This window comes from Marmota monax, unplaced genomic scaffold, assembly GCF_021218885.2.
Source record: "Marmota monax isolate L192 unplaced genomic scaffold, Marmota_monax_Labrador192_F-V1.1 WCK01_AAM20220418_F8-fsc00040, whole genome shotgun sequence".
Taxonomy (NCBI): domain Eukaryota; kingdom Metazoa; phylum Chordata; class Mammalia; order Rodentia; family Sciuridae; genus Marmota; species Marmota monax.
The window spans coordinates 8987337-9013282 of record NW_026692782.1 but is presented as its reverse complement, the minus strand read 5'-3'; the positions used below and the strand labels follow the sequence as shown (position 1 = coordinate 9013282).

The 25946-nt window shown below is 43.7% G+C and overlaps 1 protein-coding gene across 4 annotated transcripts in view; it reads right to left on the bottom strand.

Moving 5' to 3' along the window:
* Sh2d4a (SH2 domain containing 4A) overlaps positions 1-25946 on the bottom strand; it is a 62134-nt gene that overhangs the window by 23977 nt on the left and 12211 nt on the right. For 3 of the 4 annotated variants that reach the window (XM_046447653.2, XM_046447655.2, XM_046447654.2), the window contains exons 3-7: positions 23611-23770; positions 22075-22246; positions 7432-7512; positions 3201-3312; positions 949-1147 (exon numbers count right to left, since the gene is read on the bottom strand). In XM_046447653.2, the coding sequence (XP_046303609.1) occupies positions 949-1147; positions 3201-3312; positions 7432-7512; positions 22075-22246; positions 23611-23770 (724 nt within the window). The remainder of the gene's footprint in view (positions 1-948; positions 1148-3200; positions 3313-7431; positions 7513-22074; positions 22247-23610; positions 23771-25946) is intronic. The other variant, XM_046447658.2, reaches the window with a different exon arrangement.

Below are 25946 nucleotides of genomic sequence, written 5' to 3'. Positions count from 1 at the left end.
AAAAGGTCCACCTTTGTGTTTCCTCTGAGGTCATAATCCCTGTTAAGGAACAAAATGAAAACAAAAACCTTGATGATAACGACCAGTTCCAGGTCAAGGGAGATTTTGTTTGGTTTTCATTTCACCACCCTCCTAACAAAGAAGTGTTTTTAGCTTTTATTTCAGAAGGCAAGGCTAAAGACAGTTCTGATTCATTCGATCCATAATTAACTTTAAACATTTTCTTTCTAAATATTAGAATATTAGGGCCAGGGGTGGGAGGAATATAGTTTACCTACCATGCATGAGGCCCAAAGTTTGATCCCCAGCACCACAGAATTAAATAAATATTAGAATATCAAAAAATACTACGATGTCAATAGCCAGGTAAAAGTGATTTTGTAATCAGTAAACATGAGGGAGAGAGGTCTTCTACTGTGGTATCATTGCCTTTTTCTTCAGGGTTTTTCCAAAACAATTGTTCTTCCTACTGCCCCCAAAGCCTAGGAGGCAAAGTTTTCATTGTTACCAAATAAAGTGTTTATTCAAAAAAGGAACATGTGCAAATTCCCAAAGTATGAAATCAGCCAGAGATCTCAGAAGGAGAACTGCTATCCATCCCCAGCGGTGGAAACTTAGCGGTGGTGATGACATCGAAGTCCACCAGCCCGCAGGGTCCTACTTTACTGTCCTTTTATCACTAGAGGCATCCTGAGCATCCAGAGACCCAGGTGCTGGCTCTCCTGCGCTGCTGGGCGGGGCGCAGGAAGTCCTCTTGCTCCCAGCCATCCTCATCACAGTCTTTCGATAAGAGAGGGATGAATGCTGGGTCAGGAAGCTAGAGGTGAGGCTGAGTCCACCAGCCTCCAGCCAGTCTCCCACGCCCACGCCCACGCCCACCCCCATCACATGACTGAGCTTTGATTAACCCATCCCAAGGCTGCGCCTAGAGCCCCTGCTGGTTCTTACCCAAGAGGCTTTGGGGGGTGTCCCGCTGGGGGTAGGAACTGAGGCTTGGGTGGAAGGGGAGGCCTTCTGGGTTTCTGAGGAACACTCAGTCCCTCACCGCTTCTTCCTCTCTGGGCTGCCAGGGATAACCTCTTGTAGTCTTCCCGCGCCTGTTTAGCCAAGGAGCGTCTCTTCTCATCAGCTGCTTTGGATTTTCTCACTAGAAAAAGAATGAGGTTTGAGAAAGGCCCACGTCAGCCCACGGAGACAGGAGGAGACGGTGCATCACGGTGCACAGAGCAGGGTCTGAGCAGCTAGTCAACCTGGTTCTATTGAGAAACGGTCACAGGGATGCCCCTTGCCCAGCTCCTAGGGCTAGCCCAGCGCTCACTCCCTGTCTTTATCTGGGAGCTGGGGGATTTTCACTGGGGAGCAGGGAGGGCTGAGAAAAGAGGTGGAGAACTTGTGCAAGAACTCCCTGCAGTGGGCAAGACCAGGTGATGAGCCTCAGAGGAGACCAAGGAGGCAGGACCCCTGGGGGCATGTGGCCACAGAGGAGGCAAGGAGCAGCACAGCTTGCCACAAGTCATGCTCAGAGCCTGCCCGGAACTGAACCACATGTGGCCTGGCCTGGCAGAAATACCCTTGGTATTATAAGTAATTTAGGAAAGACTTAAAAGTATACAGGAGGAGGTGCCCGTATGCAAATAGTGCACCATTTAATATAAGGAACTGGAGCATCCTCAGATTTTGGTCTCTCCAGGGGTCCTGGAACCAATCCCCTGCTGATACTGAAGGACAACTGCTGTGTGTCCATGTGTACACACACGCGCACACGCACGCACGCACACACACACGTTCCAGATAATTGTAGAACATGTTAGAACATGTCAAAATACCCCAATACTGTCTTTTAATATTATTTGTAAAAGAGAGAGTGTTTTGTTTCAGCCACATAATGTCAAAGACTCTAACGTGAGATGAAAGAATAATTTTTATTGAGTATATTTACACTTCAGGCTTTATTGGTCAAATCCTACTATAGTTGACTTCAAAGAGATACCAAAAATATTTCATTATACTAGGGTTTCAGGGCCCAGCAGAAGGTGGTTACTGACTGGATCTTGCAAATATTTTCTCTTCACAAAAATTATCATTTTAATGGCATTTGTTGTAATGGGACTGTAGACCAGTTTAGGATTCTCAACACCTTGCCAATACTGCCACTCCTGCTCTCCTGCTCAGCCTGCCTCAAGGGATGATCTGGCTGTTTAGACTTCTTTGTGCATGTCAGATGGAAACCCTGATCCTTTCTCCAACATGAATTCCCTCATCCTCATCCTTGAGCATCCACTGCTTGGCCTTCATTTGCATTGGCTATTTTTCTCCCCATGGGGCTTATCTCTGGCAGTGCCAGCTCAAAAGGGGGTCAGAGTTGGGTCAGAGGGATACTAATATATCGAGCCTGTTATTCCGTGTTCTTTAGATTACAAAGTTATGTCACATTGAAACAGCACACTATACCCCATAAGAACACTTGTTATGGGTCAATAAAGAATAAAGCTTTTTTTTGGTACTGGAGATTGAACCTAGGGGTGCTTAACCAATGAGTCAATCCCCAGCCCTTTTTACTTTTTTATTTTGAGATAGGGTCTCAAAGTTGCTTAGGGCCTTGCTAAATTGCAGAGGCTGGCCTCAAATTTGCAATCCTACTGCCTCAGCCTCCAGAGTCTCTAGAGTTACAGGTGTGCACCACTGTGCCAGGCAAGATGAGACTTTTAAAATGCATTCACTGTTGAAAATGTAGAGTGAAAAAGGAAACTCACAAAAGAATAATAAAAGAAGTGAAAATTAAATCCCACCTCCTCAAGAAAACTACTATTAATATATTAATAATCTTATAGTTTTTTCCTTCGTAACTTAGACTTTCTAAAGTAGTGATATTTTTCACACTATTTTATGTTTTTTCTTCTCTGAGCTGAAGAGGTCATTAGACACTCTTCCAAAGCACATTTGTCATAGCTACATGCCATCCCATCATCAAGAGAGCTCATCATTTTGATGGTATAAAGAAGAATTGAAAAATCATTCTGCAATTCAGAAGTAGCTCTCCTAGGTCTTTGAGTCATCGCTTAGGAATGACATTTGAGTAACAATTTAGCCTGACGACATCTCTCAACCACCCACTTTCAGTGCTTCCTGGACTCATAGTTTTACTAAGTGAAAGATGCAGCTGAGGGACTCAAAGGAGCTACTGGGGCCTCGCTACTCACGGGAGGCCTGCCACTCGGAATCTTCTTTCCAGTTCTTATAAATCTGCTTGGTTTTGTCTTCCTCCACTTGTTTTATTTCTTCGTCTTGTTTTTCCTTTACCAATTCTTTCTTCTGTTTTAAAGAAACAGAAACAAGCATCGGTGAAAAAATCCAACAGTCTCTGTGAGGAGAGGGCAGTAGGCACCTGACTTCTGTTGAACCCTCTCTGGCCCACGAGGGAGGCGATTTGGTATACTCGGTACGTGCAGCAGGTGTAAGTGCTACCTGGTTGTGGAATTCCAAAGCAAGTCACTGAACTCTCAAAGGCTCTTTCCCAAAAACAAAAAGGAGAAAACAGAGTTATAGTAAAGGTTAAATTTATTTATTTATTTATTTGGGGGGACTGGGGATTGAACCCAGGAGCACTCTACTACTGAACTTCAGCCCCAGCCCTTTTTAAATTTTGAGACAGGATCTCACTAAGCTGTCTAGGCTGGCCTCCATCTTACTATCCTCCCACCTCAGCCTCCCAAGTCTCTGGGATTACAGGCACACACCACTGTGTTCAGCGATGAGGGTTAAACTTTTTTTTTTTTTGGTGGTGGTGCTGGGGATGGAACCCAGGGCTTTGTGCGTGCGAGGCAAGCACTCTACCAACTGAGCTATATCCCCAGCCCCGAGGGTTAAACTTTTTAAAGTGCCTGCGCAGTCCAATGTACAACACATAAAAACTCAGTAAGCTGAGCATGGTAGTGCATGCCAATAATCCCAGCTATTGGAGAGACTAAGGCAGGAGAATCCCAAGTTTGAGGCCAGTCTGGGCCATTCGGCAAGACTGTCTCAAAATTAAAAAATAAAAATAAAAAGGGATGGGGATGTAGCTCAGTACTATAGCACCACTGTGTTCAATCCCCAGTGAGAGAAAGAGAGACAGACAGACAGACACACACACACACACACACACACACTTTCAATAAACAGTCTTTTCTTTCAGGCATAGCACTTAGTTGCTCCAAATATATTTCCCTAAAACAAACACACTATTTCATGGAAACCACAGTAAACACCACTTTACAGTGGCTGACAGTTTCCACAGAATAACTGCACATTCCCGGAGCAACGTCACTGGGTGTTCACCTGTCCTCGAACCACATTCCAAAATGTCATTTTAGGAATATTTTTGTTGTTATTTAAAAAACAGACAGATATTTTTAAAAGCATCCTTGGAGAAGGGAAAACGCAAAATAAATGTTAGTATTTCTCTAAAAAGGGGATTCATTTTTTTTCATTGTGATAAAACACACATGACAAATTTACTCTCTTCACCATTTTTAAGTACGCTATTCCGAGGCCTGATGTGTCATCAAGGGAATTCATTTTAAACTAAAGAGAAATGAACAAACCAAATCACTAAGACCTAGAAAGTATTTTTTTTTTATTTTGATTATCTGGATGCGGCCTTCTGAGTGCTCGTAATACAACTGAATTTACAACTTTGGTGAACTAATGAAGCCTCAGTTAACTAAGTAATAAAGCAGGCTGAACAGGCCAGAGAGGACTGTTCCCTCCTCCTGTTCCCCAGCTTCCTTCTCCATCACAAGGGGTAGATTCTAGAAAGAAAAAAAGATCTCCTTTCTGCAAAATTCTTGCTCCACAACTAAAATATACATAAACCTTGATGTTGAGAAACTTGTTTTTGATCACTCTGGGAAGTCGTAAAGCACCGTTAATGTAGTGACAATTCATAAACTGCACTTCAGATGTGACTAAAGTTGTCCATCTACTGTTTTATTTTCTTACATTATTTTCCTGCCTCGAGCTAAGCTCCTTTTGTTTGCCAATACATGCATTATAAAAACCAAGGAACCGCTTTTGATGTTTGCAATGACTGTTAAAATTTGCCATCCTGAACTGAAGCTGTTTACAAGACTGAAATACATAAATAAGTGCTGCCAGCCACTTCCAAACTCAAACAGGAAAAAAAAAAAAACCCAAGGTGAAGAGCTCTGTTCTTCTTTCACATGCATATGTATTTATTTCTAAGTAACTAGAAACATGATTCCAACATCCAATCAGGATTGTCACGGATATTGTTGCTTAGGATAAGCAAGAAGTCAAAGACATGAGAACCCTGAAGGAAAATTATTAAGTGACTAATAAGCACAGGTAGCACTTGGTTGATAGGTGACACTCAGGTGACAGAGATGCTGTGTTTAGTAAGTCTCCTTTATTACCTGCACCACACTTACACAGGCACAGCGGGGAAGGAGACAAAATGAGCCAGTTCACAGACTAACAGCAGATGAGGTCTGGCCCTGACCCCTCTATTTCTTCAAAGCAGCCAGAAGACTTCAAAACTCATCTGAGTTACTCTAACAGCAGGACGCTGCCATTCATTACCCTTGTTCCAGAGAAACTTGGGAAGCGGGCCTGCTCACTTTCTCTCCAGTTCTCTGCCACTCCTTAGCCAGGTCAAGTGCAGTGTGACCTCAGTGCCTTTATCCCTGCAGCTCCCTCTGCCCCGAACACGCTTCCCCCAGACACTCACCCACATGGAGCCCTCCCTTGTTCCTTCAGGTCTCAGCTCCAGTGCCACCTTCTCTGACCTCCTCTCAAAAATAACAGCTTGACCCCACCAGCATGTCTCAGGGACTGCATCCTGCGGTATTTCCTTACCCACAGGGTGACCTGACATCAGCAATTCAACATGTGTGCCCTCCATTCAAAATACAAGTTCCCCAAGGGCAAGGATTTTATCTAATTTGTTCATAGAATGCGTCCCCAATTTCCACACCAGTGCCTAGCACACAGTAGGTACTCAATAAATGTTGAATGAATACAAGGATTCTTTGCCTTTCTCAACTGTCATCATTTAAGATGATGTAATGTCATCTGGGCAGTGCTACTGAAAACTTCTTTACTGCAGCTGTTTTGGTTAAGGGTGCACAGAGTCATCTCTCAGTACCCCTAGAGACTGATCCCAGAACTCCCAGTGAGTACCAATATCTCTGGATACTTAAGTCCCTTATGTAAAATAGCCTAGTATTCGCATACAACCTACACACATGCTCCTGTACACTTTAAACCACTTCTTATAATATCTAATGCAATGTCAACAGTTGCTATAATGCATTATTTAAGGAATAGTGAGGAAAAAAAAAATCAGTCTGTATATGTTCAACAAAGATGCAATTTTTTTCCAAATATTTCTGATGCATAGTTGGTTGAATCCACAAGTGCAGAACCCATGGATACAGAGCACCAATTGTATTACTTCATTGTTATGCATGCAGGGATCAGAATTCCAAAAATTAATCACAACTTTTTTTAGACATCAATAGACCTTTATTTTATTCATTTATTTATATGCAGTGCTGAGAATCGAACCCAGTGCCTCACACATGGTAGGCAAGCGCTCTACCACTGAGCCACAACCCCAGCCCCTCATCATGACTTCTTGAAGTCTCAAAACTTTGAGCTCTCCAAGTTCATGCCTGTCCTGTAGAGGGATCAGGGAACTGATCACACAGTCCCTAGGAACACAGGCCTGGGCAGCCTCCTCCGCAGCCCAATCTCTCAGGCCTGGGCAATTTGGTAACTTTCCTTCATAGGCTGGTATCTTACCCTGCTTTTTCAGACTATCTGTGGGTCAAATTCTACTTCAGTTTCCAAATGCCAATCTACGCCTCATTTATTCTGAGCAATGTATGGTCTGTTCACAATGAAGCGTGATGGGCAATGTGGAGTTTGGTCAGGAGGGAGAATGTCGCTTCTAGACGATGGGGAGTAATCTAGTGCCTGCGGGGGTTCCTGGCTCAGTGAACAGGGACAGCACAAGACTCTGCTCTTCCTCCAGAGCCAGGCTCACAGAAACAAGGAGCACACCAGTGACTGCACTGGAATTCACTGCTGCTGCCAAGGGTGGCGCGCCATTTATCACGCTCTGAAATCTGTCCCCCCCTCCCACCCTCCTGTGTTCGCAGCAGCCCAGGATATCGCCTCTGCCTTGGCTCATCCGTGACTGGTTCAGCAGATACATCTTGGCATCTGTTCTTTCCATGACATTCAACACGTTCCCAATTCGGGATTAAACGAGGGAAAGATGAATAGCTGTGTGTGCAGCTTTCAAGACAGATTTCACATTCTGTTGCTTAATTTCACTCCTGCATGAGACTAATTAACTAATTTGTGAAACATTAGTGGAAATGGCTATGCGCTGAGCTCCCTGAAGACAGAATGTAAGTCTTTTACCTGGTAGAATCCATATGCCTTCATACGATTGATAGAATCTGCCAACATTTGTTGAATATTTCTTGATGAACTGCAGGATGACTAAAAATTAAAGGAAATACATTTTTATAGCATTTAGAGCTGCAATGCAATTTCAGAAGCTAATCTGTCAATGTGTCCCTGGTGTCATTGTTCACTAATGCAACCCCCAACCTGACACCAGTTTCCCTTCCAGTGGCACCTGAGTTTCTGAGCCAATCTTGACTAGCACTGAGCACAGGAGGCCTCCCTTAGCATCCCCCTCCCCCATAGGGCGTAGCATCCCCCTGCCCCATGAGCCAGAAGCTGATAGTTTGGTGTGTCTTGCTCCCATCTGGCCCTGGGGAACCGGAGATGATTTCTAGACAAAACTTTACTCCGTAATTTAAATCCTCTTCTTGCTCCATCTCTGTATCCCATCCTCTGCTTTAGTTCAGACAAAAGAAAGGAGTGCCTTTGTCCATGGCACAGAATTGCAGGATGCCTTGCCCCTCCAGGACCGGAGATGTGTGGGGAGCACCAGTTTGCTGCCACGGAGCCCTGCCAACTGCCCTACCTGGCTCACATGCCACCTCACTTCCCTGCCCTGGCTATCCAGTATCTAGGTTTCTGGGGCTCTAGATGGATTTCCCAAGAGGCAACTTTCCAGATCCATTGCTTGAATTCTCCAGCATCTTTCCTTCCCACCATGTGCTGACCCCTCTGGCACTGTGAGTGAGCTGACAAATCACAATAGACTGCTCTTAATACCTCATGGCCCTGTTCCTGTCCCTGGCCTGAGTGCAGAGCCCAAGCCAAGTCCCAGCATGAGTAGCTACATGCTCTGTATTGCCCCAAACAGCCACCCCCCAAGCCACATGACTGTGACTTACATGACTTGTTTCTGAGGATTCGTTCTTAAATTTTGGCACAGATTAGAAATTGTCAGCAAATTTTCATCAAAAGGTCAATGCTGATATTCATAAGGATACTGCAGGGTCATTACCATGCCATGGAATAAACCCGTGTGGCACAGACTGCCAGCTCTCCTAATCATGTTCTGTATTCACAGCAGCTGGACATATGGCTACTCAGCCACACTGCATTTCCCAACTGCCCCAGAAGTTAGATGTCCCGAGGCAAATAAGTGATCTCTAGGCAGGTGATAACTGGCATTTGCCTCTTCCATCCAGGCCCTCAAAATCTTCTTTATACACTCCTCCAGGCTATTACCTGCTCCTCTGGGCCAGAATGCTAACAGTGGCCATGCTTCCCCTAAAGATAGCAGAACCCCCGAAGGTTGAGGCCCTGAATGACTGTGTGGAGCTGAGCCCTCCTGAATCAGAACATGCAGCCCAGACTGTTATAACAGAGAAAAGTAACTTCCCATTTTGTTTTGTCCATTGTATTTTGGGTCTATTTGTTTCAAAATTTTAGTTATCTTATCTGATAAAACTGGCCACAGTAGCTATGGGTGGCACATTTGAAGCTCTCTGCTGAGATGATTTTTATTCATCATTGGTGGTATAATTAATCCTAATTCTACAAACAGTTACTAGTCACAAAGGCCTCTGATGGCCAGGCTGGGGTTGTGGCTCAGGGGTCAAGCGCTTGCCCATCACATGTGAAGCACTGGGTTCGATCCTCAGCACCACATAAAAAATAAATAAATTTAAATAAAGGCACAATGTTCACCTATGACTAAAAAAAAATTTTTTAATTCAGCTCTTCAAGGTGAAGTAAGATTTGCCATTATTCCAAAGTGTTAAAATACTATGAAGAACTTACGACTTGCATAGAAAAGTTTCATCTGCTAAATCTAATTTTCTACAAATCCAGGAAACACACCCAGTACAGTGGAATAGACTAAAAGTAGTGTCATCCAAAAGAAATTTCCTTTATTAAAAAAATAGATTAATAGGCTCAAAAGTGATGGCCTATGATGGAAAGAGCAGAGGGAGACTACCTCTAAGCACTCCCAGCATCCCCAGAAGGATGAAGAGCCTTCTCAGAGAGGGCCCCAGCCCTCTCCAAAGCTTCCTTAGGATGCTGAGTTCCAGAGAATACACTCATTAGTTATTGCTACACAAAAGAAAAGAAGAATCAAAGCCACTCTACCTCTATAATTTTGGCTTATCAAGCACTTTCAGGTCTAATACATCATTTGACCTTCAGATCAGGTATCAGAGGAGATAGTATTCCAAAGAGGTAAGGTGGCCTGTCCATAGGTAGAGGGTGAAGACTGCAGTCTCTGTCATCTCCATGCCTAAAGCTTGCTCCTCCCATGGGTCTCTCAGGGAGAACATGTGTGCCCTCTCATGCACGTCAGCCTCTGCAGTCACCTCCCATTTTCTACCTCAAAGAGACCTCAGTAGCTGCTGAAACGCAGGCACAGTTGAAGCAAGCCTGTCTGCATGATTTGCTCTGTTTAAAATAAACACCATCATTAATATTTATGCAAAGCTCCCCAAAAATAGAGAAATTGAAAGCAAACAACATCAGAAGCTAATGGACCTACTGCAGATACCAAGTAAGAATGAAAATCCCGATTAGATTAGGAGTGTAGTCCACCCAGATTGGCCAAAGATAGTCTTTTTAAAATAACTACAAAATGCTGTTGGAAGTACAGCAATTCAATCTACACAAACAATCAAGTAACAAATAGATGCTGCTGACAATATCCATATTACATGGTTATGAAGTACATCCCCCCAGGGATTAGGTGTCCTATGAGAAGGATTATCCTAGTATATCCACTTTTTAAACTGGTTTGAAAAAACATGAATTCTGGCTTTTAAATTAATATTTGCTTTGTTTCAAAGTAGGGTTCAGCAATCAGACAAATGCCAAGTGCCTTTAACTTCAACTAAACCCAGAATCTCCAGTAAACACAACAATTTTGGCATTTCATTTCTGCACTAAAGATGAAAATGATGAATTGACAGGATAAAATCAAGAATTTATTTTTGGAAAAATACTACTAAGTTTTTACTCAGCCTATTCTCCTGCATGTCTTAAATCCATGGTGTTCCTTAATAGAATGGTGGTTAGAATCGTAACCTCCTCATGTGGAGCTAGTGTGCCAGATCGTTCACCGCCTCCAGATCCCCAGCAAACAGAAGAGGGCCCCTCACTTAGTAAGGCCTCAATATATTTTGCTCAATGAATGAACACACGTGAAATTCATGGAACACCGTTTCAAAGATTAACAGATACTCAATCTAGTTCTACTATTAATCAAGACAACCTGAATTCAAGTACTCTGAAAATCAGTGATCTAGAACTCACTCCTTTTGTTAACCAGGTCATTGACATAATCAGATCATCCTCTTCCCAACCATCTTAAACTAAAAAGGAAATTTCTGAATGATGACTCTAATATTGTTTTTTGAGCACACCAGGACCTAGCATTTTTCTTCTAAAATAAGGGGAGGTAAAATAATTATGTGTTTTGATAAAGTTACAAAGAGTAACAACAGAAAGAGAGAGAGAGAGAATATTTTCCTAAGGCAAATGGATTAACAAGATGAGAAGTGAGACAATACATTTTCTTGCTGAAAACACGGTATGTGCTCCCTATAGTGATGTTACTGAAACATGAATCAGGACGATGGAGACCCGAGGAAATCTTTGCCCCATTTCTCTAGTATTGTTCCTAGCAAAATCTATGCTCAGAGACTACTGGGTACTCTGACTTAAAAGAACATCAGACTCAAACATGATGCATGATTCAAAGGCACACCTTTAAATAATATATTGTCTTTACTGAGTTTATTTTCAACACATTAAAGCATCAAATTGTCATATTAGATGAACATTTGTTCACTTCTATTGCACCTTCCCCTACAGCTCCATAAAGCAGTGCACAAAATGATAGAACTAGACAGCAACCTCTCCAGAAAATGCAATAATGCAGAGCTGGGAAAAGTTGAGGCAAAGCATTTCAGAAACAAAGAGTTTGAAAAGCCACTTACATCCCATCCATAGAAAAGAAGAAAAATAGCCAGGCATGGTGGCTCACACCTGTAATCCCAGCAGCTTGGGAGGCTGAGGCAGGAGGATCATGAGTTCAAAGCCAGCCTCAGCAACATTGAGGCACTCAGCAAGTCAGTGAGACTCTGTCTCTAAATAAAATACAAAATAGGGCTGGGGATGTGGCTCAGTGGTTGAATGCCCCTGAGTTCAATCCCCAGTGCCAAAAAAGAAAAAAGGAAAAAAAAGACAAGCAAGAAAATAAAGGAATTGTAAACTATAAAGTGTAAGTAAAAAGTAATAAAGGATCATTAAGAGAGCATTCCGAGTCTTAAAAACCTGATTGATTCAGGATGTCTTGATACAATGGGACAAAGGAACCTAAATGCAAATAGTAATAGAAAATAATATTCATATCATACATGATACTTTGTAAAATACTTTCATATATATTATTTCATTTGATTCTCACATTAGCCCAATGACATGTAGCTACTATAATCCCCATTTCATAGGTCAAGAAACAGCCCCAGAGAGTTGAATGAATGACCTCTAAAAGTTCAGCTTGACCTCAAGAGTCTCCTGACTCAGGATTCCTTATCTTTGTTCCCCGCAAGCTGCTTCTAATGAGGTGGATAAGTGAATCACTGCAAATATCACTTGCCATCCCTCATTGGACAGGTGAGTCTTTGCAAATATCACTCCCAATGTAGCTGTGTGTCAGGAAGTTGATAACCAAACAAAGCTGAGTTCCCAGTTTCATCATGTACAATCCTAAAGTCCAGAAATCTGGTTTTCTCTCTTCTAATTTACTTGATATTAAGCTTTTTATTTAAGCTTAATTATTTGTTTGTTTTTAAAAAGGCCCAACAGATTAAATGGCTTTTAAACTGCTATCATTTGGTGATTCTACCTTACTTAAAATTTTATTCTACAAGCTACCATGAAATTCTATTACAGTGACATGGAAGCTACTCAAGTAATTATGTAAGTCTGATTATAGCTCTACTCTTGAATTAATAAGCACAATTATTCCTTGTATGTTCTTACCTGGAATACCCAATATTTTCTCTCTCATAAAAACAATACTGAGATGCTTCCTTCATGTACACCAAATGGAAGGGAATATATATCAAAGGAAACAGTCACTAGTTTGGGGGGAGGGGGATTAAACCCCCTTCTTTCTTCAGAACTGACTCAATCCTCAAAATTCTGGCTTGCATTTCATAAATGAACCATCTCATTCTGCTTCCAGTGGGATTCCTTATAATAAGTATGCACCTGATTTTCCCACTTCCCAGAGACTGGCAATATGTCCGTCTGCAGAAAGGACCCAAGTAACATCACAAAGGGCACACTGACCCCAGGCCCAGGGCATCTGCACCCTGCTCCACACCAGGCTTCACGCTGGCCTCTGCTTAGTCACCATAAACAGTTTTTTTCGCCCTTTAACGAAGCCCAAGCTGCATGAAACCCAAACTTTGGTTGCTACAAAACAGCACTTTGAGATGAATAACTACCCCCCCCCCCAAAAAAAAAAAAAACAGCTTGGCATATTCCTTTCTGTTCTTTCACTAAAATGGTCTGATTTTAGGATCTTACTTCTGAATCCCTCTTTTTTAAAAGCAAACAACTAAAATCAACTTGTGGGGGACTGCTGGTTTCAGAGTAGATAACAAGCTTAAGTTTGCTTTGGAAGGGAAGTATGAAAGAAAAATAAACTAAGTGAATATTTTCATTATTAACATCATTTTCCAGGTGGCTCCCTAACTGCTATCTACTAATGGGAACATACTGCCGAGTTCCAACACTTAAAAATATAAGTGAAAACTATCACAGGCTCAATGCCAGGTCTACCATGAACCTGCACATTTTAGTAGGGTGTTTTTGACATCATTAGTTGTTATAGTGAAATAGCAGATTTAAAAGCAAGTATCCAAGCCTCGGCAAGTGTGGAAAGGTATGCATGTGTTTGTGTCGGGGGTGTGCATGGCGGGGTGGAGAGGCTGACTCCATTGAGTTAAGGAGAATGAGACAGAGAAGCCTCTTGCTCAGGGCTTTTTAACTGCCAGCTGAGCAAGGTCTTTTTTCTTTTTTTTTTTTTAAATTTTTTATCATAATGCTTTGAATCCCAGATGTTTGTGTTCTAACTCTTTTAATCTCCTGTTTTGCTGTGTGGCCAACTCTGAAGGCCATTTCTGTTAAAAAAAAAAAAAAAAAAAAAAAAAAAAAAAAAACAGTGGAATAATTCCCTGGAGATAAAAATCTAAAGTAAGCAGATACAGTTTTATTCAAGGTCCCCTTCAGGGGCAAGGACAGTCGGTCTCCTGATTAATGAGTTCCTGGACTACAAATTACATATAAGGAGAGAAACACAAAGGGGCTTATCTTTGAATTAGCATTCTCTGCCATTCTCCAGCCACATTCAGCACTTCTCTTTCAGGAGAGGGAGAGAAACACTGGGTACATTCAGTCTATGCACACACAGAGGGTCCCTAAGGACGTCTCCACAGCTGCAGGGTACTCCTGGTTCCAACTCCTCCAGGCAGGGGTGATTCTGCTCACACCGTGCAACACCTGCCATCTTCTCTGTATCCCATGAACTCCCATCACATTTGTCTCCACCTGGGAATGGGACCTGCTTCCTAACCTCCATGTCTCAGAACTTTGCTAGATGCTAACTGAATTCTACAACTGACTGCCACCTCCGGTTCAGTGACAGGCACCCAGTAACACTGTACACGGTGGCCCACCCAGAACAACAGCACTCTCAGGGAATATGAAGCAGAGCATCATTTCCAAGACTTCTGAGCTGCATCACCCCTGCCAAAAACAAGGACGAGATGTGTATTTCATAGAGGATAATGGCTCTGCAGAAAAAAACCCATACACTTGGTTCCAATGGAGGTGTAATGTCCACATCCTCCTCAACATAGACAAACCAGCCAGCCTCCTTTTGCCTCCAACTCATCAGCTGAGAAATGAGAAAGACCAAGCTTGGGCTCAAGATAAAACAGCATCTTTTAATTGAAGGACTTCAGGGGACAATTCTTGCTGTTTCCATCAGTGAGACTGGGCAAGCATTTTCATATTTAGAAATGTTTTCAGCATCCTTTATAAAGAAACAGTATTGCTAAATTTAATATGTGAATTTTATTTTGTAGAGGGAATATTATTTGTAGCATGCTGCCCCAAGTCACAGTGCTGCTTAAAAGGACTGAACCTGCCATTCCCAGACTATGCATCTCCTAATGTGCTAGGAGCATGACTTCCAGGTAGCTGGTACTTAATTGGGCAGTCTTCATTTTGGATATTTATTTAGTCTAATTAAAATTTTAAACCAACATAAATACATTCTTTTTTAAAAAGTCTTTTGACAAGATTATCTTGAGTATGTGGAAAGGAACCCTGAGCCTAGACCTTGAGTTTTCTCAATCTCATAGCAGAGATCAAAGAGCTTCTCAGAACCCCCATAGAAGAAAATCAGCTATTTTCCAAAAGAGCTAAAAGATACAGTTTTTGAGTTGGATGATGGGGGTCCTGTGGCAAAAAGAAGCTCTGGACCGGATAGCCTCTTGACCAAACAATACAACATTTGGGCTCCATTCCCAGAAACACTTTTTTAAAAAGTCTTGTCAAAAGACTTTTTTAAAAAGAATGTATCATCCTTGCCCGATGCATCCCTGCCTAACTGCTGCTTGAATATGCAAGACTAGACCTCATGGTGTGGTTTGTCCATTGAAATTGGACAGAAACCCTACTTAACAGCCAGTGGTATATGAGATAATATTCTTCTTCTGCAGGCATGAGTGTCGGTTTAGGATATGAATGTTCAGTGTTAGAAGGAAACTTATGAGGAAATCATCTCAGCCATCAGATCCACCTCAACAGTGAGCTCTTGGGACTCTGTATGGCTGCCTGGAGCACTCTGCTGACAGAGATGTGAGGCCACATCTGGCTCTCATGAAGAGTGCTGTGATCAGTGATGTCTGCCTGGGGTGGGGGCATACAGAGTTCCTGGACTTGTTCTCTGTGGCTCATACACACCTTAAAAATCTCTAATTTTGTAAATGAGAAAAATAAAGCCCTGCAGAGACAGAGTCAGGAAGAAAATAGAGCTCTTGTGACTATACTTAATCTTATTCTCATGACATCACACTAACTCAAAAAAGAAAAAAATCCTTTATTGACATTATGAAACTCAAAAGCTCTGAAAATATATTACTCAAATGGAGGGGGACTTAAACTAACATGGGGCTATTTACCCTATTTGTAATGTTTGATTATGGAATACTGCTTCAGCTCTTGCAGTATTCATCAATATATGTTTTCTAGTAGAGGCACAGCATTTCTTTTGTAAAATTTGAAATCATTTGAAATCTGAAGCACAGCTTGGCCCAGAGGTTTTGGATAAGAGATGGCAAGCCTGTACTGTACCCCTGCCTATTGCTACAGGGGTACAGTAGGCAGAAAGACCCCCGAAGATATCCATGCCTGAGTCCTCAGAACCTGTGAACATGTTATCTTACATGGAAAAAGGAATTTTGCATATGATAATTACAAGCTATGGATCTTAAAAATGGGGTTATCCTGGATCATCCTAAGGGAGAATTTAGGATAATTTCTGCACTTTTGCCACTGACAGATTGCTCTCCAGGACTAAAGATTCTTTCCCCAAGGTGTCTCTTTCTAACATGCCCACCCCTCTCCAATCCTGCCCTCCCTAACCAGCTGCCCAATCCCCTCCTGGAACCTGGTTAAACCCTGCCTCAGTCAATGCTTCTGCTTCTCTTCTCCCCAGAGGGCTGAACTCCTAAGGATGAAGACCTTGTCTGATGCCTCCCTCCATAACACCTGTCATCGCCCGTATGGACCCTCAACATTCTCTGGGGGAATGACTGATTCTGCCACAGCAGCCTGACGGTGCAAGGTGGTGAAGTATTCACCCCTGTGAACAGACTGAAGGCAGCAGAGGCCACCCTCCAGAGTTCCAGGTTAAAACAACTCCTCCAATTTGTACTGGGACTTGTAGTTTTCAGAGCATTTCCAAATGCATTGCCTCTTGTGATTTTTACCCAAAAACCCATGAGGTAAACAAGGCAGGTATTTTTAATTTTCCATTTCAATGGACTAGAAAACAGGCTCCAGAAGGTTCTAAGACTTGCCCCACTAGCCCCAGTAACAAACCCTGCAGCGTGTACTCGGCCTCTCACCCTAGAGACAGACATGGAGGCTGTGCTCAAGACTCAAGGCACATGCAGGGAGAAACTGACCAGCAAGAAGGGTGGCCTGAGAAAAACACCACCCACCTTCCGTGTGAATCTGCCTGGCCGTGGGCCCCAGGCAGCTAGACTTAATCCTGTCTATTTCTCTATGGCTTCCTCACGCCTTCTTCTTTCCCTTTCTCCACGACTTTCTACTGAGGAAGTTCTGCTTAATTTAAAGCAATGAACACCTTGGACTAAAGCATCCTACTAAGAGTGAAAAAAAAAAAGGCCCAAAACTAAACTGATCCCTGCAGTGGCAGTGTGACCACTCAGACATGGATGCAGTGTCCTTCCCTGACAGACAAGGAAATGGACCCTGAAAGGAAGGGGGCAGTCCCAGCTCCATCCCTACCTTGGGCTTGCCCTGTCCTCGACTCCCCGAATCAGAGACCAAAATATCCATTTTACACTTCCTATGATCAGCATGAGATGAAACAATGCATATCTGTCTTTTGAGAGCTGTGCAGAGCTACAGGTATCTAAAAGGCCCAATTCCTCACCCTAGCCACTACTGCTCCAAACAGCCTGCCATGGGTAAAGAGGTAAAAATATCCGTGGGTAAAGAGGAAGGACAATGAAGAAGAAACTGGGGGGTTTACCCCAACTCTACATGGGCCAAAGAGGGCCCTGAATCCAGGTCTGCCCCCATCCTTTTATGAGATGATCAGAACAGAGTGGACTCTTCTGTCTCCGTACAAATATAAGGAACCAAGGTTAACTAAAAGCACTGCATACTCTAAGTGACCGGCTCTTCCACAAAAGCTTCCGCGGTGCTGAGTGTGCACCGATGTTTGGGTTGAATCTAACTTTTGCCCACTCTCCACAGGACTTTCAGATTCAGGTCTGCAGTACTTTATTAGAATCTGGGCCAACGATGATCATTTCCAGAGATGACCTGTCATGGGAAAATTTATCAAAAATCTAACCAGACTACTTTAGTAAATCTATGGCTGATTTTCCTTGAAGATTTTTTTATAATCCTGGAAGACTGATGACTCTTTAAATCCTGCCACGGTTATGTCATCACTAAGTTCAATTGAAACTGGAGATTTTTACGATAGGTTTTAGGTCTTGCATGACACTGGAATGCTGCAGACAACATTCCTTAGATATTACAGTTAAAAAACGGTAGTTGAAACTTGTAAATCCTCACTGAGGAACCAGAATTGCATTTTGGAAATGTATCAGATGACTCAAAGCTGGAGCCTGGATTCCTCATCAGAGTTCTCCTCTGAAGGAGATAGTCTCGGCTAGGCAGTGAGCTCTTTTTTAAATATGTCAAAGTTCTGATGAGTGGGAACTGAAGCAGATATGTGGAATCAAGGACACCCAGGTCTGTGATTTGGAGGCGAATCATGTAATCTCTTTGAACATCTGTCTCTTCATCTGTACAAAAGAAATGCTAATACTTGCATTGTTTGCTTCTCAGGAGTGTTGTGAAATGAATGTAAAATGCAGAAACCACAGGAGAAAAAGCTTTGTGAACTCTGAGTCAGATTGAACGTGCTTTTTTCTCATGTATAACATCAGCCTCCATCCACCACTACCACCTGAGCAGCTCCAACCAGCTCATCTCCCCCATCCCCCATCAGCTTCTCCTCCAAAGGCTCCTCTTCAGGCTGCTGGTCTCCCTCTCCCCAGGGACCCAGACTTAGGAATTTGGGCCTGCTGCCTTGTCCATACACCAAGTGTGATCCAAGAAAGTTCAGTTCCTTTCAAAATATAAATCTGGGGCCTGGGGAAGAAGCTAGCCTAGCATGCGTGAGACCCCACCTTCGATCCCCACCACTGCAAAAATGAAGGGGGAAAAGAAGTTCAAAATACAAATCTGATCAGGCCAATCCTTTGCTCAAAAATCACTGACAATTTCCAATTATTCTTTTTAAAAAAGGGCTAAAACATGTAAGTCGTCCCCAGTCCCTGTTGTGTCTGGTCTCGCCCTCCTCCCACCTAATCCAATGTTCTCCTCCCCCTCTGCATGGTTCCTCCAAAGCCTTTTCTCACACTGGAGTGGAACCACTGGCCCCAATGGTCCTCTGGTCATCATCGCAAGCTTATGTCTTCAGTAAGGCCACCCTGGACCCCCTGGCAATGCCCAAGTCCTGAAGGAATAGGGTACGTTTTGGTTGAAAAATCTATTCCTTTCTAAGGAGCATTTATGTCATTTGAAACCTGTCACATGGAGAATCTCCCTGCCTCCCAGTCATAAAGTTAATGAAAGCAGTAATTGTTTTTACTCCAACACTGTCAACTCAAGGCCTAGCACACAATGGGGACTCAAAATACTGGAGATTGAGCCCAGAGGTGCTCCACCACTATGCTACATCCCCAGTCCTTTTTATTTTATTTTGAAATAGGGTGTCACTAAATTGCTCAGGTTGGCCTCAAATGTGTGATCCTCCTGCCTAGCCTCCTGAGTATCTAGATTTACAGCTTGTAATACTTTAAAAAGTATTTTGTAGCCACCGTGGCTAGCTTTAAAATACTTTTTAAAGGAAGGAGCAAGTCAATCAATCTTGGGATCCTTTCCTCACTGCCTAAATTTAAAAGTTTAATTAAGAGGGGAGAGAAAAGTGAGCTAACTAAATATCTAATATATGTTAGGCATTTAAATAAGTGCTTTGTACTTATTGTTTCATCTGTTCATTATTAAATTATACCAAATTGTACTAGCCTTCTATGACCATGGTACAAATTATGTTAAATATGGTGGTTTAAAACAACACAAATTTATGATCTTACATTTCTGTGGGCTGGAAATCTCACATTAGCCTAAAACCAAGGTTTCAGCAGAGCTGTGTTCCTTCTGGAGACCTGAAGGGGAACCTGATTCCTTGCTTTTTTAATCTTCTAGAAGCTGCCTGACTTCCTTGACCCCTTTTTCCACCATCAACACCAGCAACATCACATCTCTCTGGCCATTATTCTATGCCACATCTCCCTCTGACTCTGCCAGTTGGGATCACTGGAATGAACCCAGGTAATCTCCCATCTTAAGGCCACAGAGGCAAAGTTGCTTTTCTCATGGAAAGCAATGCATCCCCAGGGGCTAGGAGTCTGGATGGATGTCAGTGCCACTATTCTGCCTAACAGGTAGGCTGGGTGGTAGATGAAGGATGCAGAATCAAATGGTGTCTCATAGTTCAGAAAGGCTCACTAAAGTGGTTGCTGCTTCATTATTTTATAACTAAGATCGCATGAGGAAACATTTCTGAGAAGGTGTACTAAAGGAACTGCATTAGCTTCTCAGGGCTGCTGCAACAAATTACCATAAACTTAGTGGCTTAAAGCAACAGATACTTATTCTTCACACTCCCACAGCCTTAAGTGGGACATGAAGGTGTCGGCAGGGGCTGCGCTCCTCCTAAGTGCTCCAGGGGAAGCCTTCTTGCTTCTTCCAGCATCTGACCTTGGCTTGGTGGAGCCTACCTGCACTCCACCTGTCTGCACTTGGCCTCTTCCCTGTGTTCCTGTCTCTCAACTCTCCATCTGCACTTCTTTTATAAAGACGCCTGCCACTGGATTTAGTGCCCACCCTGAGTCCGGGACAATCTCATCTTGAGATCCTTAACTTAATTACATCTGCAAAGACCTATTTCTAAATAAGCTCCCACTCTGAGTTTCTGGGTGGACATGAATTGGGGAGGACACTATTCAACACAGGCAGGGCTTATAAAAGGCATAAGTGTGTTACTAAGTGGACTGCACACTGGTGGAAGATGGCCTGCCACACTTAAATGCTCACACCAGCCATAAAGCTCATCTGCCACCTCGAGCATGCTACTGTCAGAGCAAACTTAGCAAACATCACAGAGACCCCAAGAGCATCTTCTCTGACCCAAGGGAAGATGAAAAGCAGAAACGTAAAACCTGTCACCCATCTAGTTCCCTGTTCCTTGTGCCTAACAAGTGTGTCCTTCTCCCCTGCCCCATCTCTTTCTATATGACAGTTTGACAGATATCTGAGGGATAGGACAGTGCCACCCTTCCTTGTAATTTTTATGACATGCTTCAAGAATAATAACCATGGTATCTATTTTAGTTTATATTTTAATCTTTTGAAAAAATCTCTAGGAAAATGCTCATTCAAGCATAAAGCTAAGCAGGCCTACCCTAAGCTCCTGAAGGAGATTTTTGTGGTTGCTCTTGTTCTTCTTGCAAGTGGGTCTCAGAAAGGAAGCTACCTGAGGGGAGGCTGATGTTAAACATGTTGACAGCAACCTGGCCTGGAAAGGCTCCAGTGCCTCACTGGGAATGTGGGGAAAGTGCCCAGAACTGACCCGCAGACAGGCACAAATTTTAGAATTTTGTACTCCTAAATATTCTGAACCTCACAACTGTAGCTCTTTATAAAGCATCTTCATGCTCCTCATATTAGTGAGACAATCAAACACATGAGCTAATAGTTACAGAATGAGCTGGGGATCCTGAAGAACTGGGGGTGAATAAGACCTTTGACAGGTTGCTGAACCACACCTGGCCTCAGTTTCCTCACCTGTAAAATGGGCAATATGCTGTTCAGACTGCTGCTGTGAGGACCCAATGAGACACTCAGTTATAACCACCCATGACTGCTGTTAATTATTAGAGTATTACCAGGACCCAGAAGTAGTCAGAACAGATAGCCACATCCCCATTTGACTGTGGCACAGAATTCAAGAGCATACAGTGAAGCAGGGCTAGGGACTAAATAGAAATCAAACAACTGCAAATCCCCTGTTAACATTCAGTATAATTAAACTTCTAGCAGAAGAAAGTACTTCCTAAATTGAGTTTTATTGTTCTTCCAAACTATAATCCAAGCAGCAAGTTATGTTTGAGTTTTTTAAACCACCTGGGCCATAAGAGAATTCATACCAGCTCTGAGTAAAAAGTTCTATTGTGTTGGGGAAATAACTATCCCTGAAATCAGAGGCAGAATCAAGGAAGCCAAAGAGGCACTGAGATTTGGAGTCTGCAGTAAAAAGGGAAAGACTCAACAGAACACCATTTAAACCATAAATGTACCAAGTCTGGCCCTCTGTCTGTCTTTGTTAATAAAGTTTTATTGGAACACAGCCATGCTCATTCATTTGTGTATAGTTGCAACAGCACTTATTGGGCCCACAAAGCCTACATTGTTTGCTATGTGGACTTCTACAGAAAAAAAATTGAGGACATCTATTGTAGAAGACACCAGGGAAAGAAAACCCTGGAAGACCTCATTTTATTCCTTCTTCATGAAACAGAAGCTAAACAAATCCCCCCAGTGAAATGAATAGCAGGACCCGAAAGGTGGGAGGTGTTTTCCCCAAGAAAGCCGGTTTAAGTTCCTGATGCATGGCTACATTTATCTTAGTGGCCCCAGTACCTACCTACATCTCCCCCAGTTTGGGAATTCTGCACATCTGTAACACGCAAGACTCACCTGGGTTTTCTTTTCTTCCAGGATGCGTGCTGATCTGGATTCTTGCCTCACTTCTTCCTCTTCTGCCACTTTCTTGCAGGCATTCTGTGTTTTCCAGTTATTTGGTGTTTGCGGATCAGAGCACTGTGATTTTGTTTTCAAGTTATTGGTGAATTCTTCAGACTGAGTTTTTCTGAAGAGAAGCAAAAGTGAAATTATCAAAAGCATCCTTCAACGTGGACAGCTTGTCTAAAGCAGATGTCTACACTCAGACTATGTGAAAAACAGTAACAGATTGCTTATTATAGTGCTTATAATCTGCCAGACCTCTTGCTAGATACTTTACAGACATAAACTAAGTCCTTGTACCAACCCAGGGAGGAAGGATTGCTTTGTTAGAAGAGGCTCAAAGAAAGCTTATAATTCATCCAAGACTACATAGTGGCATAGCCAGGATTTAAATTTAAGTCTGCCCAATTCCTGGTTCAGAAGTCAGGCTGCAAGAGGACACTGCCCTGCTCTGATCAGTCGGCAAATACTCCCTTGTGCATTTATGTGTTAATGTCCCACAGATTGGCAGATGGCGTCATCAGCCTTTGGGGGCTGAACTGAGGTCCTCGCGTCTATTCCAACATCCATTTTACCAACTCAGTTGGGCTATTAACACCACTGCCCGGAGCTAGGGGAAGGCAACCAAGAGAGGGTGGCTTCCCAGAGGCCACCCTGTGCACCTGGCAGAGGGGATCACCGCCTGCCTCAGGGTTCCCCAGGTTGTGCCAATGCGTGTTCAAAACGGCCTCACTCTCCACAGAAGATCCAAGGGGCCTTCGAGGCACCCTAGAGCAAGGCCCTCCATCTCCCTCTACTCACCCAGGTACATCCCAAGCACTCAGAAGAACTCATTCCCCAAAGAGCCGTTCAAAGTCAAGTGGGGGATCTTGATTATGCCCTCCACCTTCACCTTCCTTCCTGACCTTCTGTAGCTGGAAACTCAACTTATCCTTCAAGGCTCGGTCAGATTTCACCTCCTCTGTGGGTCAGGACAGGTTCCTCCTGGGCTTGGTTAATTCTTGGTTTATGCCTTAACCACAGCTCACAGCGTGGCCTGCATCGGCTGCAGGTGGTGGTGTGTCAGCCTGTGCCTCCTCCTACACTGGAAGCTCCCTGTTCCTCTTTGAATTCCCAGTGCCTGGTACAGTGGAATGACCAAAAGGGCCTGAGCACTCAGCTGCCTGCAACTGAGCAGTCTTCTTCCTCAAAGGCCTGACATCGGAACAGCCTCTCAACCTCCTGTCACTCAGCCACAGCGCCCGCACTGCTCCACCACAACCCCAGTGAAGCCTCCGCTGATGGCTTCGGAACCTACATCCTCGTGCAGATCAGCAGCACCTGATCTGACAGCACTGTGGGAATGAAGGGAACCACTGAACATCTACAGAAACATTCCAGAAAGATCAAAAGTGATGCTTACAATCTTCAGAAGCCACTGTGAGCAAGAAGCATCATTGCAGCGTCTTAACACCTAGCCAGTCTCTTAGGGGCGTGCGGATCTCCTACCTGAGCTCCTCAGCTTCCTGCTCGGTTCTCAGCCGCTCCCTCTCAGCAGTGATCTCACTGCAGAGCACATCGTAGGGCTTATCCAGATGGTGTTCGCCCATCACCCAGACCCACACTTCCTTGTCCGCTCCCAGTTTCCAGTGGACAGATTTGCCATTCTCTGCAAATGAGACAAAATGTGGGTTGAATAAATACCTTGAATCATGGGACACTATGATTCCCCAATCAGTAAAGTATTTAGGGTTTTGTGGGGGTGTGGGGGGGGGGGACAAATAAAGCAAATGCTTCCAACCTGCTCAGGAATAAGCAGCATTCATGGGTAGCAATGACAGGAGTGACAGAGTAGCAGCATTGTCACAATTGTTTAAAAATATTATGGCCATGGTTTTTTCACATGCCCATTTTGCAGGAATGGTAAAAAGCATTTGTGGTTTGCCTTATCCTTAGGGTAACAGTTGCTGTCAGGTACCATAGCCTCCGAAGTCTAAGTATGTGCCCACACTGGGCATGACCCTAGAGACCAGCCAAGAGGTACAGTCCCTATAACCCCAAATTACACAGATGCTCAAGGGTTTGGGGCCTCTAGTGTCTTCATAGGTTTCACTGGTGTGTTAGATAGTGGCATTCAAATCCTGGCTCTGCCACTCACCAGCTGTGTGACTTGGACACACTAATCTCTTGAAGACTCTATTTCCTCTTTTACAAATGGTGAGACCAACATCTACTATACAGAATTGCTGTGCAAGGTAGGCAGGCTGGGGATGCCAAGTCCTTCCCCTGGTGCCTGCCACATAATAGGAGTTCAATAGAGGTTAAATGCTGCCACCCAGCCTATTATTTACTAATACGGCTGCCTCAAGATCCACACCAGCTTGTGAGAAGATGATACCACCAGGCAGTGTGACACTTGATGAAGAGACTTAAACAACCCTTGCTTACAGTTGGTCTCACAGGTTGTATTATGTTCCAGTTCCTGTGCTCCTGAAATATGCCCACACTGGGCATGACCCTAGAGACCAGCCAAGAGGTACAGTCCCTAAGTCTATGGCCCTCCTCGGATCATAGTGTGGTCCAAAGTTGTTCTTAGACAAGACCCCAAACTTCTCAGTGGTGTTGAGTGTGTGAGGGAGGGCACCATCGGAAACATGACCAAGCCCAGCCATGCTGTGAGGGTCAGAAGTCCACACTGTCTTCTTACACCCAGTGGAAGAAGGTTTCCAGTTACAGTCTCATTGTGTTGTTGACTTATTTTGTACCATTACCTCAGAAAAGCAGGCTACTCAAAGGCAGACTCCATCTTTATTTTGGCACTTTCTACTCTTCCTGGGGCAAAGGATGCTGCCTGCAGTCTAAGAAAGCTCTAAACAGAGCCGCTTGGTAGGGTGGAGGACAGACTCCTATACCCTTCTCTACCAAAGGATTCAAAAGTATCATTGAGCAGGAAACTGCCCTGACACTGTTTTCACAAGTGAACCAACAGTGCCGGTGGTACCCGGGTAAGGGAGGGAAGATGGATCCATGTGCCCTGTGTGGGGGGGGGAGTGCCAGCCCAAGCACTCCGGATGCTTCAGGAAATGCCTCATGGTTCATTAACCTTAGAAAGCCGTCATACTTCATAAAACTCCTTTTATTACACCCACTCGGGGCAACTAATAATATTTTTACGATGTCCGCATCTCAACCCTCACCCAAGTAACTCTCTACTAATATTTTTTTTGACAGCAGAAGATACCCAAAGAGGGTAGTGGCAGTCTGCCAAGAGAGGCCAAGAGGGAGAGCTGAGAGATTCTGCAGCTCAGCTAGGACAGCCCTCACAGTCTCTCCCCAAACCCAGCCCCCGGAGAGCACAACAGGCTGCAGGCAGAAGCAACAACTCATGGGGAAGAAGTCCTTGCTCTGAGGTGGGAGAAAGAAATCTAGGATCACAGGGGAGCAGGGAAAGGTGCCTAGGGACTGAAGGCAAAGAAGAGAGGCAAAGTAGAGGACTAGAGTCTGGGAATTTCAAAAGGAGGGGAGTCTTAAGAGTATGGTAAAAATAATAGTAATAGTAGTAGTAGTAGTAATAGTAGTAGTAGTAGTAATAGTAGTAGTAGTAGTAGTAGTAGTAGTAGTAGTAGTAATGGTTCATGAGCAAGAAGGAAGAGAAGTAGATGTAAAATATTAGATTTTGCCAGATGTTCAAAACTGGGCTCTCAGCAGAGCGGCACTGACAGTGATCTCTATTCCAACTCATCACTTCCAGGGGCTCAGAAAGCAAAGAGACTGGAGGAGCTTCCAGGGTGTCACTCAACTCCCTGAAGCTGCTGCAGGGTGAGGAAGTCCTTCTAGCAGGATGG